At 41.7% G+C, this 15,892-nt stretch overlaps 1 protein-coding gene across 2 annotated transcripts in view; it reads right to left on the reverse strand.

Annotated features, from left to right (window-relative positions):
- Positions 1-2,643, reverse strand: part of ptn (pleiotrophin) — a 53,877-nt gene extending 51,234 nt beyond the window's left edge. The window contains exon 1 of one of the 2 annotated variants that reach the window (XM_022208289.2): positions 2,476-2,643. Coding sequence is in view for 1 of the 2 variants with exons in the window: in XM_051940159.1 (XP_051796119.1) it covers positions 687-877 (191 nt within the window). In the remaining variant the exon portion in view is untranslated. Of the gene's footprint in view, positions 1-686; positions 893-2,475 lie in introns of those variants that run through there. The other variant, XM_051940159.1, reaches the window with a different exon arrangement.
- Positions 2,644-15,892: the final 13,249 nt, after the last annotated feature.

Raw genomic sequence — 15,892 nt, forward strand, 5'->3', positions numbered from 1 at the left:
CTCGGAGGTTTTGCAGACAGACTTTGATTGCCTCATGGTTCCCCGTAATGAGATAGCCGGTTGCTTGACGTCTCCGTGAGAACGTCTGTATTTCCACACATGATTATTAACCTAACAGCCTCGGGAGCCGGTCCCCTTCGCTGTCGCTGTTCATCGCCACAGCTGAATAAAACATTGGGGGCAGATGTTAGTGTCAAGCTCAGGAAATGCGATAGTGAGAATCTCTGTTTCCTGAAGGACTTTGGATAAAGGATGAATCTGGTTTGTTGACTGCTTTTTGTAGTTTAGGCCATTATTTTTACCCATTAGTCAAGCAGCAACTTCTTAAAAGTGAATTGTAACGGTGAAAGGACGTCAGACCATCAGAAGGTAATAGTTTCACCAGATTGCCTAAAATGCCTATTTGTAGAGGTGAAACTGAAAGTGGAGGCATGCAAAGGAGGATTTAACAAAACCAACTACTAAGGTTCCATGAACCATAGTCTGAAGTGTAGATATGATATCTTCATCTCTGGAGTACCCATTTTTATCACCTCTACAATTGTTTCTTGCTCTGTTGGACCTCTTAGAGTCCTTTCTCTGTTCCTAGATCTCACTAATTAACTTCCTACCAACATTAGTGGTGGTCAAAGCTATGAAATTTAGGTGCAGGTTGCGAGATTACCCTCTCAGTGTCTCATGATTACCTTTCCCAGCTCTGCTTTTCTGCGCTTTCTGCTCTATGGCGTTTCAAACCGGATGCTTGAAGGATGGTTCCTTGACAGGCCTCTCTCTCCTGGCACCCTTTCCCCACCTCCTTTCTTCTGTTCCTCTCTTTATCCTGTCCTCCCTTTTCTCTGGAGGCCCTCTGGACCCCATCAAGGCTCAGTCTGTTCATCCCACATGTGAGGGGTCAGTGCGTACCCCACAAAAAATAAACCGGCCACTCAATGTGAGAATCTTTGTGTATGTCCTTCCCCCTCACCCACCTCCCCCTCACCCCTCTTTCTCTCCCCCCTCTGCCTTACTTGTGCCCTATAGACGAGAATTGGCTCCATTCACAGCACTTCCCTCCCCCCCAGAGCGGACTTTCTCGGGGCCCTAACAGCGCAATTCTATGCCTTATTGCTCCGGCTCCTCCATGGAGAACAGTGTCGTCAAAGCGTTTGTGAGGACACAGAAGGAAATGAACTGGCTTTGTGCTCGAACACATTGACATATAGACGAGATCACGTGGTGGAGTCTGTGAGGGCAAGCATTTAACAAGAGAAAAGGGCAGAGTGTGTAAAATGTCTCCTAAGGGCCTCCAAGTGGCCATCTTGGAAGAGAAAAAAATGCCAGGAGCTGTTTAGAAATGAAGCAGTTTTATGAGTTTGGCCCCGCTGGATGTCATCCAGCTTAATCCACATTGTGTTCGGACTTCCTACGGACCAAAGCAGGTTTCTCAAGCTCATCTCCACTTCATGTTTAATCTCCCCCTGCTCTTTCATTAGGACCACACCATGTGTTGATTCTAAAGAAATGAAGCGGACACCTCATTTCGAGCAAGAATGAGCCAGAGGAAGCTTTTGTCCACAGTAGGAATGCCCATAACACAGAGAGGAACACTGTTTGGTCTGACTCGGGTTGCTATACCGGGGCTGAAGAAAGCCATGGCAACGCAAGCAAGAAGGTCTGCTGGATCGCATAGCGCTGATACAATACAGCAGCTCGGGGTTTGTCATTCCAGTCAGGCCTGACCCAAATTACGACATCCTGGGAAAAAGTGTCCCACTTCAACCGGCATACATGCACAGACAGACTTAATTCGGCATGCACATATTTGGCTGACAGCGATAATAAACAAAACATATGGATGTTTGAAGTTTAATCACTGAGGAAGCGGCCCTGTTAATGATTTAACACCGCAGTCCGTAGCCCATGGCTGCTGGATTATTGGGACTTTCCAATTGTTTACCCAGTATGTCTACAAGCCACTTCTCCATCTGCGCTTATAATTCTCAGCATTTTAAGCTTAATAGCCTTTTATATTTTCATATGTTTATTATCTTGTATCAGCAGCCTCGGGGGAAATCTGCTTAAAATGGGAAGAACAACAAAGGAGCGATTAGGACCACGTTTACAGAAGTGTTTCACCAAAAGGCGAAATGGGAAGGGAAAATGCACAAATGCAAAACAGTGTGGCGATCACAAGGGAAACTTTACTCCTGCAACTTCACCCAAAGTTTCAAAAGCAATGCGGGGTTTGATAGTGGGAGTTCTGGAAACCATGTAAATTCCTACACACACAAAAACCCCAATAGACTGCACACCCAACATGCATACCAAACACCCTTCATGCCATCTGTACTAGCAAGTCCTTCTGCACAGAATACAGTTGAGCTCCAAACTTTTTCTGCTTGCCTGGCTGCTCAAGCCACCACCTCAACGTCACACCTTCCCCTTCAAAAGCCATGCATCAGTAATTGTGTAGCAAGAGGGAAAAAAAGCACTTACTTTATTTTGGAGGTCTGGTAGTTGTATATCAGAGCTTAAAGCAATATATTCTCTAGGCTCTTTTCATCTGCACCTCTGCCCTGCTGCCCTGCCTCTCCAATACTATTTCTCTTTGTGGGCTGCGCATACGATAGCTGTGTGGACTTTTTTCTTTTTTTCTTTTTGTGTGTATGTGTGTGTGTGTTGCATGGGGTGCGGGGAGGGACGGTGATGGGGTGGGTGTTGAATGCCGGGTTTCCTGACTCGTGATCAGGAGCTCATTACCCCCAAGGTCACTCCAGGGACGCCCTGCCTGGCACTCACCGAGACACCAGAGAGAAGATGTGAGATGGAGGAGAGTGTGAGATAAAGAGAAAGGAGGGAGAGAGGGAGCAGTTAAGAGCCAAAGTGCTCGGGAGATCCGTGGGGACGAGGAGAACGGAGCTGAGAGGGGGGAAAAGAGTCGGGCCAGATACGTATAAACAGAGAGAGGGAACCGAGGCGGTGAGCGACACTGATCCAAATGCCAACAGAGGCCGATATTCAGCCAACACGACGACAAAATGCGTCTGTATTAGTCCACAGAGTGATCAAGCTGGGAACAGCAGTCCAGTCAAAGCGCACTGTTACATAAAATGTGGTGTTGATCCATGGAAAAGCGAGTCCAGAGCAATCGATAGAATATTGACATACACCAGCTGGGCTGTGGATTTGTTTTTCATCTTTTGATATGGGCCTCCGCCACAGGAAAACATATCCAGTGTGTCATATGTGAAGCTTTCATTGTGATTTCAGTATTATTTTGTTTCTCAGCCACTTGAATGTTGTTTGTGGGGCACTAAAAATGTTGTTTCGTGCTTTGTTAGGTCTCTCTCTACACAAATCGACATATAGAATTAGTCTCTGCATGTATATATTTATTATATTTTGTTGTTCTACATTTGTTTTAATAGAGACAGTGGACAAGAGCGACAGGAATTTAGGCATGAGAGAAGGGACATGACACAGAGCAAATAGCTGCCTGTGTGGGGATCTGCTCCTCAGGGCAGATGTACTCATGTGGTAACCACTAAGGCTGAGTCAAATCGAGTCATTGTTGTTTACACGGAGCATTTTAAAAAGCAGTCGCTGAGCCAAAGTGTTATCCAGTAGAGAAATCTGACATGTTACAAATTCACCCAACAAGTTTAAATCTCAAGATTAGGACCGTAGAGTCATTTATGATGGGAATTTACGTGTACATACAAAGAGTTACAACAGCAACTCTTTAAATTAAAACAAACAAACAAGCAAACAAGGTGTTTGTGCAATAAAATTGATTTTATTTTAGCTGCCCTCACAACGCTGTATTTTAAAAACACACAGAAAGACTTCAGACTATCTCTGGATTGACCCTGGATACAACTTTAAAGTTTAAATCTCTTGATATAATGTGTATTTTTTATGAGTCAAGTAACTGTTCTGTCTATAAAATGTCAAAAATAGTGATAGATCCAGTGTCAAGAGTTGTTTCAGTTATTTAAAAGATTTAAGACTGTATGCAGTTATGATATCAGCTCTGTGTAGCTCTATTCACGCCATTAACATGCTGTTGTTTAGCACACACTAACTTTAAAGTGTCACCATCCTTCTACAGCATGTTAACATTTCTAATTAGCACTGAACTGACCGCAAGCAAAACATCGTCAGTCCTACTTGAAAATAGATCTGATTGTCTGATTCATCACTGAAAGAAGCTGTAAAAATTCAGTAAAGAGTTAAGTTTTTATCCTGCATTTCTATAATTAAACCTGAGATTCATTTGTTGAGCTATCTGCCATTTAATCTCCAGTCGCTGTCTGTCGGCTCTCTTTCTCTCGTGTTTCAGTTTAGATCGATTTTCAGCTCTCATTTGTGGCCAGATATCCTTTCAGAGGGAGTGTGGTAATAAGTTGTGGATACTCTGTGTGTTTGGAATGGCAGATGGCTAGAGATGACCCTCTGCAGCAGGCCCCGGCTCTCTGCCGCAGCTGGACAAGCCTGGATTGACAGATTACAGCACACACAATCAATAAAGTGTACCATTAGTTCTGTCCACAAAGCCCCGTGTACAATACTAATGTCAGGGCGCTTCTGTAAACTCTCTCAAGTCCACACAAAGAGGAATGGCCTTATAAATCACATTATAAGGCTGTCTTTCCAGACTTGGCTTATTGATTGAGTGCCTGGCATGCATTCACTCTCTGCTAGATTAAAATGCCCCACGGTGCCACAAAAGCAGCTCTTCAGCTCATAACTATTAGAATTTTAGTGACACCCGCTGCTGCCGAGGTGCTATTCAGAGTTATTCACAATGCGATTATACGGCACAGTCTCACCTTTAATTGTATTTATGAGCAAAAGCATATTGGACGACCATTAGACAGTATGATTAAGGGTTGCTGTTATTAATTCAGAGGGAGAAGGTGTATTAGCATTAGAGACTAACGGTGTGCTTTGTTCTGGAAATTAGCATTAAAATCTTCTTACAAGAGGTCTTCATAAGTCAGTTAAGAGTTTGAACTCCTCTCCAACAGGTCTGAAGTCCTTGAGGCCAAATTTCTTAAAAAGTTTCTGAATGAATACTATTAAAATGATAGCATTTGAACTTTTTTCCTTTTAAAGCTGGGTTTAAACTTAAGAAAATACTTCCTCTGCGAGGTCAGTTTAATAGCTCTTTTTTTTTTGTTCTATTTTATCACATTATTTCCACCAGCAGATAGAGTTTGCCCAGTTGTGTGACATTAGATGTTAAAATTCAGTTTTCATGAGCACTTTAACCCTTTGATGCACAACATGGGCCAAGAAATTCCCGTTTTTCATTGAATAGGGGTCACTTTTGACCGATGTTGTGCATCAGAGGGTTGAAGAGATTGGGAAATAGTAAAACAACGTCTTAGCAAGAAGCTGACAGTCACATCTATAGAAAGTCTGTTGGAGTCAAAGTTAGACTTTTGTCAATGCACAAGGTTTATTTTTATTGTTCTGTGATTTTATCATGCAAAAATAAGACTTTTTGATGCTTCTGTCTTAAAGTAAAGCCTCGAGAGAGTCTCATAGTAGTCAAGTCCAAGTCAATGTCTCATTTTTCTTATTCAAGGCCAAGTCTCGGGTCTAAAGAAAAATATGCTTTTCCTTCTCACGCTGAGCACCATCTTTCAGGTTGATATGAAAGGAGGGGTGAGACTCGATGCTGCAAATTTTTCCGAGTCAATCGCAGGTATTCAGATCTGAAGTTCAAAGGACGACGAGTTGAACTGCCTGAACACCTTTTTGCTGAGCGGCTGAAAGCTTGTTTTGAAAGTCATCAAAGAGGTTCTAAGCTGGAAAAAAAAATGCAGAAATTGCAACAGGCCGGCAGCGAAGTAATGGATCAGTTAGCAAGAAGCCTCTGGGCTGTTTGGTGCAGCTGCCCAAGAAAGATATGTCCTCCTCGAAAGTCTAAACGAAGGAAGAATCTAGTCATAAAGGCATTTATTTTTTCTTTTTCGTTTTGGAAAGCCCATGCAGATGAACACAGCTGAGACATTTTAGGGACCACTTGCCACCAAATGTGTTCTAACTAGTCCATTGTTCATCCATGCAGCTGAACCTGCTCTGAGATAACACTACATTTCCACACTTTTAGCATCACGTTGCACTGTTGGGGATTGGAGCATCAGCCTCAGTGATGGTCAGTAATTAGTATGACTCATCCCCCCCGCTGATAAAGCTATAGCATTCCACCGCTGCCGTCTCATATTCAACTCATTAATAATACATTCCATCCATTTGCTCCCCCCTCAGCCCTCCCCTCGGTGTGTGATATGCTTTACCGCCGTCCACACGGAGCTCCTCCAATGAAATCATCCCCTTCATTTGATTAAATGAAATATGACAAACGATGAAAAAGGCGAATGATGAAAAAAGATCCTCAATGGCCTCTTCCAAGAGTTGATTTTCTGATGTGCTGCAAGCTCAAAGGGAGCCCTCGCCAAACAGTTTACACAGAGATAAAGGCGTTTGAGTGAAATATGATCTTTATATTAAACCCAGCAGCTCCCTCATTATTTTTACTCGGTTTAAACTGGCTGCTGTCACTGTGAGCCTGAACAGAGTCTGGGATGAAGTCGCTGTTCAGCCCAACTAACCCTGCTTGCTGAGTGGATGTCCACCGGCAGCTCCAATAAGACGACTGCAAGCGACCGGGCCCATCCGTGGTGAGAGTCTGATGAAACCAAATGAAATCAGCCTGTCTAAGTCAGCCACACCATTTCCCCCACTGTCTTTCTCTTTTTTTTTTGCAACCACTGCTCCATTGACTCTACCTCTCCATCCCATCATTCCCTGACACAAACACCGCACAGATGAGAGCGCCAGGAAATGGCACAAAAGTCATTTTTCCACACCCTTTTTTTTTTTTAAAGAAAAAGAGCAAGCATCCAATTTGTGCTACGTGTCCGGAAAGAAATGGAGATTGAATTTATGACTGTAGGAAAACCAGAGAAAATAAGCGTGGCTCGGAACATCCTCTCAAATCCCTCAGAAACTGTTTAGATATAGGATAATCATACATATACAGCGCGTTGGAACCTTCTCATAATAGCGGTTTCCAGAGCAGATGCGTGTTTTATTTAGTTATAATCCATACATTGCATTCATCATTTGTAGATTGCATGTGGGGACAAAATGCAGGAACAAAATGTCTTGACAGCGTGAATCATGGAATGTACCCTGCGAGGAAGTCATATCAGACACAGGACAAAACACACACACACACATATGCACACACACTGAACATCTGTGAGGCCGCGACCGCCATTTAAATCGGAATCCAGCAACATACTGCATCCAGCTGTCGACGGCACACCTAATGAAACAAGTCGAGTCAAGTTTATTTACATTGACCTTAATCGCAAGTTAGTCTGAGAGAACTTTGCGATACGAGCAGCAGACAGCCGCCTCTGTCCTCAAACGCTGGATTCATACAAGTGAATACTCAACAAATTAAACATTATGAGAGAAAAACCTCAGGAGGAGCAGCGGTGGAGACACCCCTCTTCCAAGGCGCACAATATGCAGCATAGGTGCTGCATGTACTGATAAGGAAGGAATAATAATGGCTGGGTTGCTGTGCAGAGAAACAGGGATGCACAACAGAATAAGTAACTTCAGAGTAGCAATGTTAGCAAGTCGTATTACCAAGAGTAGCAAATGTTGCATAGATAACAGAATTGCATGAGAATGACTGAAGCTTTTGCAATTAATGGGTACTCATTGAAATATTTTGAAATTTAAGGTCAATAAAGTTACCAGATATGATTCCTGACGTGTTAGTGGTCAAAAAATGTTTTTAAAAAGTTCCAAGAAATGTATATATCATCACTTAGCACAACTGCTCAGCTGTAATTGTGTGAGTTTCATCAGCTAACCATGGTTAGTGTTGATGCTTTGACCACAAATATGGAGGAGAACCAAGCCGCAAGTCCATTTTTTTTCCAATTTCGTAGAAAAGAGAAAGTGTGATTCGGTCCATGCCTCTGCTGATTGGTCAAATACCGCAATGTAATGTGCCGGACTGTAGAGTGACCTTCGCTGATTGGCTGAGTGAAAACCACATGCTTCTCGACCTCACTGAGAGGCGGGAGCTTCGCCATATTTAATGTGTGCCGAAGTTACTAAATATAATCACTTGCCCAGTGAAGGGCTACCACTGCAATCACCCTAACCCTGGCATTGCAATGTAAAGAAGTATTAAAAAAGAGCTTCAAACACAGTGTAACTTGGTTTCACAGATAGTTCAATCAGTTCATTGGAGCAAGATTGCAGAGACCTTGGTGGAGTGGATGGAATCTGCACAACTCTGGCACTCAATTTGGTACTTTTGTCCAATTGCAATCCATATTGGCATTTTGGACCTTTGAGAAAATGTAAATCTGTGCAGTCAAAAATGGAAGAAGCCGACGAATAGAAAATAGCTTTGCATCATCCCGTTTTAATCCTGCTCTGCTGTAGCACTGGCTGCTCCACAAAGGAGATCCAAGACGGCTTTCAGTCAGTCACGACAAAGGGATGGAGGATATTTGCTACTTGGGGTCAGAGCAACAGCAAGTTGTAAACACAATGTTGGTGTATCGTAATCTACTGAAGCTGTTCCAAGCTCAGCATACATGTTTGCATCCAGCAGACAGGACACAGCCTTGGTTCATTCATTTAGCTTGTTTCTTGCCACAGAGTCAATAAGATACAAATAATCCTTCCCATTTTAGCTCAGTTTTAGTCCCCACCAATCGTTGAAGGAAACATCTGGCGCCTATCCAGCTAAATTCACCACTTTGCTTATCAACTAGTCGCCAATGTTGCTTGTCAATGCTTTTATACTTTTTTGCTTTTTTTAAACCAGTGACAGCTCCAGAAACTGTATTGTTTATTTCTTGCCTCAAATGTTTGCAGAAACATCTTTAGTTTAATTTGCAAATGACCTGCCATGTTGGTCCGGTTTGAATTCCAGGAGTTGGAGGAGGGACAGGGCTGTTTTGGTTTCCTTTTCGTCCTTTCCTTTTCCTTTGTCAATCATCCTGACACTGCTTAGTTGTATACCCATCAAGTGTCCACTTCTGGGAAGCAGAGTAACCTTTCAAAGACAAAAACACTGCTGTGGGCGTGTACAGTTGCAGTACAGTTGTGGGCCAGAAAACCTAAACAATGAACTGAAGTATACAATAACTCTCAAAACCAAAGGGGAAACGCAGAGTTGGTTTATAATTCTTTGTAGGTTTATCACCCCAAGCAAGCCTTTCACATCCCATGTTGCCATTTAACCTATTTATAATTTAAAATTATTCATTAGTAGAGTAGTAGAGCATTAAAAGTCCATTTGAATCTGATAATTCTGCCACCAAAACAAGAGAAGAGACGGAAGTATGTGATCAGCTCCATCTGTTTTTTCTGTCTGGCCATACGTCTGTCTGTTTGTCTGCAATATTACTGAAAAACTACCAAGCCAAGTTTCATGGAGAACTGCAGTATGGACGGTGGAAGAACCTATTCCAGGCCCTTCCTAGTGACATTTTTTGTCTTGTTAACATGTCCATACACACGTGGACAAAATTGTTGGTACCCCTCAGTTAAAGAAGGAAAAACCCACAATTCTCACTGAAATCACTTGAAACTCACAAAAGTAACAATAAATAAAAATTTATTGAAAATTAAATAATCAAAATCAGCCATCACTTTTGAATTGTTGATTAACATAATTATTTAAAAAAACAAACTAATGAAATAGGGCTGGACAAAAATGATGGTACCCATAACTTAATATTTTGTTGCACCTTTTGAGGCAATCACTGCAATTAAACGATTTCTGTATTTGTCAATGAGCGTTCTGCAGCTGTCAACAGGTATTTTGGCCCACTCCTCATGAGCAAACAGCTCCAGTTGTCTCAGGTTTGATGGGTGTCTTCTCCAAATGGCATGTTTCAGCTCCTTCCACATATGTTCAATGGGATTCAGATCTGGGCTCATAGAAGGCCACTTTAGAATAGTCCAACGCTTTTCTCTTAGCCATTCTTGGGTGTTTTTGGCTGTGTGTTTTGGATCGTTGTCCTGTTGGAAGACCCATGACCTGCGACTGAGACCAAGCTTTCTGACACTAGGCAGCACATTTCTCTCCAGAATGCCTTGATAGTCTTCAGATTTCATCGTACCTTGCACACTTTCAAGACACCCTGTGCCAGATGCAGCAAAGCAGCCCCAAAACATTACTGAGCCTCCTCCATGTTTCACCGCAGGGACAGTGTTCTTTTCTTCGTATGCTTGGTTTTTGAGTCTATGAACATAGAGTTGATGTGCCTTACCAAAAAGCTCCAGTTTGGTCTCATCTGTCCAAAGGACATTCTCCCAGAAGCTTTGTGGCTTGTCAACATGCATTTTTGCAAATTCCAGTCTGGCTTTTTTATGAGTTTTTTTCAGCAGTGGTGTCCTCCTTGGTCGTCTCCCATGAAGTCCACTTTGGCTCAAACAACGACGAATGGTGCGATCTGACACTGATGTACCTTGGCCTTGGAGTTCACCTTTAATTTCTTTGGAGGTTGCTCTGGGCTCTTTGGATACAATTCCAACGATCCGTCTCTTCAATTTGTCATCAATTTTCCTCTTGCGGCCACGTCCAGGGAGGTTGGCTACTGTCCCGTGGGTCTTGAACTTCTGAATAATATGAGCCACTGTTGTCACAGGAACTTCAAGCTGTTTAGAGATGGTCTTATAGCCTTTACCTTTAAGATGTTTGTCTATCATTTTTTTTCGGATGTCCTGGGACAATTCTCTGCTTCGCTTTCTGTTGTCCATGTTCAGTGTGGTACACACCTTTTCACCAAACAGCAGGGTGACTACTTGTCTCCCTTTAAATAGGCAGACTGACTGATTATGAGTTTGGAAACACCTGTGATGTCAATTAAATGACACACCTGAGTTAATCATGTCACTCTGGTCAAATAGTTTTCAATCTTTTATAGAGGTACCATCATTTTTGTCCAGGCCTGTTTCATTAGTTTGTTTTTTTAAATAATTATGTTAATCAACAATTCAAAAGTAATGGCTGTTTTATATTATTTAATTTTCAATAAATTTTTATTTATTGTTACTTTTGTGAGTTTCAAGTGATTTCAGTGAGAATTGTGGGTTTTTCCTTCTTTAACTGAGGGGTACCAACAATTTTGTCCACGTGTGTATGCTGTTTGACGCAACACTTCGCCATCTGCCTTGTGATGGATTTAGACTTTCAGGGTTTCATACATCACAAATCCAATGAACCAATTGTGTCAACCTGTCTGTCAAACATGTGTCTGAATTACTCCAATATTACAACTTGCCATTGTGTAACGTACAGTTTCACAGAGTTTGAGCAGAGTTGTAGATGAAGCTGGTGTGCTCAAACTGCAGCCAATGGGGAGGTGTGGATGGAGAGAGAGGCGGGACTTTATAGATCCATGCATTCTAGAGGAAGCAGCAATGTAGAGTCAGATTTAAGCCATTTTAAGGTAGGAAATTGTTGTTTTAATGGGGAAAACAGTCTAATAAGTAAATTTGATACATGTAGATGAGTTGTATGGATTTAATTAATGACCAGTAATGGTCTTTGAATTTTGATGGGATTTCAACACCTTTTGTTAAAACTTCAAGGCAAGGAATCGGCCTTGGAGGAGGACTACGTACTCCGATGCTCTTCTAGTTTTTCAGTAGTCCTTTCTTATGTAAGTCCAATTAGACACAAACACCTCAGTAAAGTCGATTCCCATCACACTCCAATCCTTATGAAAGCACAACCTTTATCTCCTGACAAAGTTTATGGCTCTCATCTATTCAGCATGAGGTAATGAACAGGATCCCATTATGCCCATTTAATTTCACAAGAAGCCCAGTTTCATTAATAAAGCATAAGCTCTTGGTTGAATATTAATATTTATATGCCTGTGCCCTAGCTAATAAAAGAAAACAGATTTTCACTTTCCAAAGACCATCCCCGGCATTCCCTGGGGAACATGATCTGCGTGTTTTATTTTTCTGTTGTTTGCAACTTCAGACAAGATTTTTTTCCAGATTTCACTGCAGATAAAGCGATGGAAGAAGCTCAGGTTCACCTTTAAAGCTTCCAAGACGGCAGCTGCACTTGTTATTCAGGCCTTAATGCAGCATTTAATCTCCATTTAAAATCCATTTGACGGTAATTAGTCGTCATACACTCCCAGCATCAGCAATGTAATGGTGAAAATCTATTGATTAGCAAGATAATCAGACTGAGAATGAACGAATGCTGATTTATCAGTCTGATACCTTCGTATGATAATGCGTTTCCCTGGCGTTGGAAAACCAGCCATCCCCGAGGGATCTTAGAGGATGTCAAGTTTTCAGCTTCTCTCATGTGTCAGACTGTGGAAAGTTCTAGCAGTCAAACAAATGGAAATCTGATACAGAACAAGGTTCATTTTAGTGTGTACAATCCTTCAGAACTTTCTCGGCTGAATTTTAATGCGAGTCCAACTAGATAAATCAAACGTGTCCTCTTACTCTTATGTAAACCATGTCAGTGAAAGCCTCTGTCCTGGCAGCCCCCGTTACAACACTGCAGAACTTAATTTATGACTGACAATTAATCTGAAGGAGCCAAAACCCTCCAGCATGGCCGGTGGAGCATGACAGTGTAGGCGAAAACAGCCCTCGCCCGTTTCGTCTCCCAGCCGACAGTCTGGCCCTGTCGCCCAGCATTTATCTGCCTCCATACGCTTCCCCCAAAAACCTCATTAATCTCTAATGACTTAATTCTGTGTTCGCAGTGTGGCCCGCGTATGTTCTCATTAATGGCTTTTCAATCTTATGCTATAGAGCAGAAGTGAGATTATAAAATGTCTGTTTCTTTGAAAAACGGAAGAAGGCGGCTCAGATTGGAAATAGGAAATGTACGTGATCCTTCTTGTCCTTATTTGATGTTGAGTGCTGCAGATAATCAAGTGTGAGATCTGGTAGGGGTGATGACAGAAAATGAAAATGTAGAAAAGCTTCAAGCAATTCATAGTTCAAACAAAAATTAAGAACTTGTGAAAGACTCTGAAAGACACGGGGCACACGAAGTTTATAGAGGGCAAAGGGATTCTTTGCAGCAGCACAGTAGTTTGGAAGTAATGCTGAAAAATATTCACTGGGTACCTTGCAGGTATAGTAAAGCGCTATATAAATACAGACCATTTACCATTTACCGCTGCAGGGAAAAACAACAGTTTTTTTCATATCCGAAAAAAAGCTGGATCTCGCAATATTTGTCAAATGAATAGAAGAAAAAGGATGGTCCAGGACAGTGGTGTCAAACTCATCTTCGTTTCCAAAACAAGGAGTAAAGTGAAACACAAATGACAAAAATAAGACAAAAAACAAAAGCAGGGCAAAAAGGAAACACAAAATGACAAAAACGAGACACAAAATGACAAAAAATGAGACAAACGAAATGAAACAAAACAAAAAAAGAGGCAAAAAATTTGACAAATAAGTTACAAAGCAACAAAAAAAATAGACAAAAATGAAACCAAAAGTGACAAAAGCCAGAATCGTAACAACAAATAAATAGACAAACGACAACAACAACAACAGGGAGACCAAAAAAAACACAAAATGATACGAACGATGCACAAAACAAGGAATAAAGCAAAACACAAAACGATAAAAATGAAACACAAAACAACAAAAGTCAGACAAAAAACAACAGAAACGACAAAATATTACAAAAATGAGATACAAAATGACAAAAAAGACACAAAAAGTCAAAAAATGTGACAAAAAATTACAAAGCGACAAAAAAATGGACAAACAACAAAAATGAAAACAAAAATGATAAAAGCCAGAATATAACAACAAATAGACAAACAACAACAGCAGGGAGACCAAAAAAACACAAAATGATACAAATGATGCACAAAACAACAAAAGTCAGACAACAAAAACAAGACAAAATATTACAAAAATGAGATACAAAATTACAAAAACGAGACAAAAGGACAAAAAAAGTGACACAAAAAGTCAAAAAATTTGACAAAAAAATTACAAAGCAACAAAAAAATGGACAAACAACAAAAATGAAACCAAAAATGATAAAAGCCAGAATCAAAACAACAAATAACATAGACAAACAACACAAGCTAGACAATAAAAAGACACAAATGAGAAACAAAAGGTCAAAAAGAGACAAAAAACAACAAAAACGAAACAAAATATTACAAAAATGAGACACAAAACAACAAAAGAACAATGTACAATCTAGCATTTTACTTTATCAATAAAACAACTTTTGATCTAGAAATATTTTTTAAATTTACAGTTTTACAAGTTTACAATTTACAGATAACGTCTTTTCTGTAATTTGTACACTTTACTAAGTCGTCCCATGGGCCGGATTGGACCCTCGAGAGGGCCAGTTTTGGCCCGCGGGCCACATGTTTGACACCCCTGGTCTGGGACTTGATTTTCCTTCACAACTTTGTAAACAAGACACACAATTCTGCAGCATTGTTCTTAACCAGGATTACAGATTCTCATCCTCCCCTCTGGGTATTTTCTCTGTGGTGAAATAAACACAGTCTTCCACATTTCAGTTCACTCGTTCCAATTCAAACTCTGGGTTGTCAGAATAACCCAAAGCCTTGAAAAAAAGGAAAGAGCACTCGAACGGATCTCTCACGCCTGGTACACAATAGCTTTGAGGCCAATTAGCGAGAGAATTGCCGTGAAAAAAGCCACACAGAGACGGAATGATGGCCGGAGCGAGAGAGGTGAAGAAGAACTTAAGTGACATATCGTCTGCCAGCTTCTGGAAGAGTAACTTTGCGTCATCCGAAAGGGAAAAAAACTACAGAGCTGTGCACTTGAGTTCGAAGCATCTTGGTGTTCCTGGCAGTCACCTTTAACAATAGGATTAGTGCCAAGCTGGGTAGCAAAAAAAGAAAAAAAAAAGGCAGAGGGAAGGAGGATAAAAACTGCTTGGGATCGCTGCTATCGCTGATGGAGCCTGAACCCCTCGGGGAGCACTTGTCTTTCTGTTTGATTTGTTCTCTGTCATCTAGTCTGTAGCCAGTGGGCTGTGGTCTGTTTGCTTGGCACCGGTGCAGGCCTTTTATCTGCACATTGAGAGAACGAAAGGAAGGGAAATAGCTCCGTGACCAAACACTGAACCTTCCTTGTCCAGAGACGAGAAGCCGAAGGAAATGGGCGCTGACCCGGGGACGCGCCGCTAACCTGATACTCCCGTGTGATGATGGGAGTTGTTTGCTTGCGCGGATGCAAGCGTCCAATTCTGTGTGATATAAATTCGCCCCGACCGACGACCCGCCTCAAAACGACGACTTACCTGCGGTGCTTAAGTGAATCTAGATAGAAGTCAATATCCTCATAATAAAACACCTCTGTCTCACTGCAGCTGATCACCAGTTGTCAGCGTTTGGAAGAGCCTGTGGGCCTAATCGATGAGAAAATAAATTACCGCCGGCCGCCTTGTTGGAGAGTTTGAGCCACAGCTGACCCTTTCAAAGTAAAAGCTGAAGACAGCATCTGTAGTGATGGAGGCCATATGCAGAAAGGTGTATTTTTTTTCAATTTTTTTTACCCTGAAGGGATTTAGCAAGACAGCTTGAGTGATTGTGATTGGCACCGGAGCCCCTCTGCCTCATTTCTCCAGTTGCAGGCTTCACTCCGAGTCAGCCGAGCGTGTAAACACGCATCAGCTTAGCGGGTGGTGGTCCTGCCCTTTGCAGGTGCTCACTGTCAGTCCAAGAGGCTGTAAAGTAAATAAAAGTCCGTCTGACACGACTGCTGTGGCCTTCAGCACGATTAATGTTTGTCTTTTGGCCGCTCCAACTGCAGAACCCTCATCATATTAATTGCATGCTTTACCCTGTAAAGC

Source organism: Acanthochromis polyacanthus, chromosome 1 (assembly GCF_021347895.1).
Source record: "Acanthochromis polyacanthus isolate Apoly-LR-REF ecotype Palm Island chromosome 1, KAUST_Apoly_ChrSc, whole genome shotgun sequence".
Classification (NCBI taxonomy): Eukaryota; Metazoa; Chordata; class Actinopteri; family Pomacentridae; genus Acanthochromis; species Acanthochromis polyacanthus.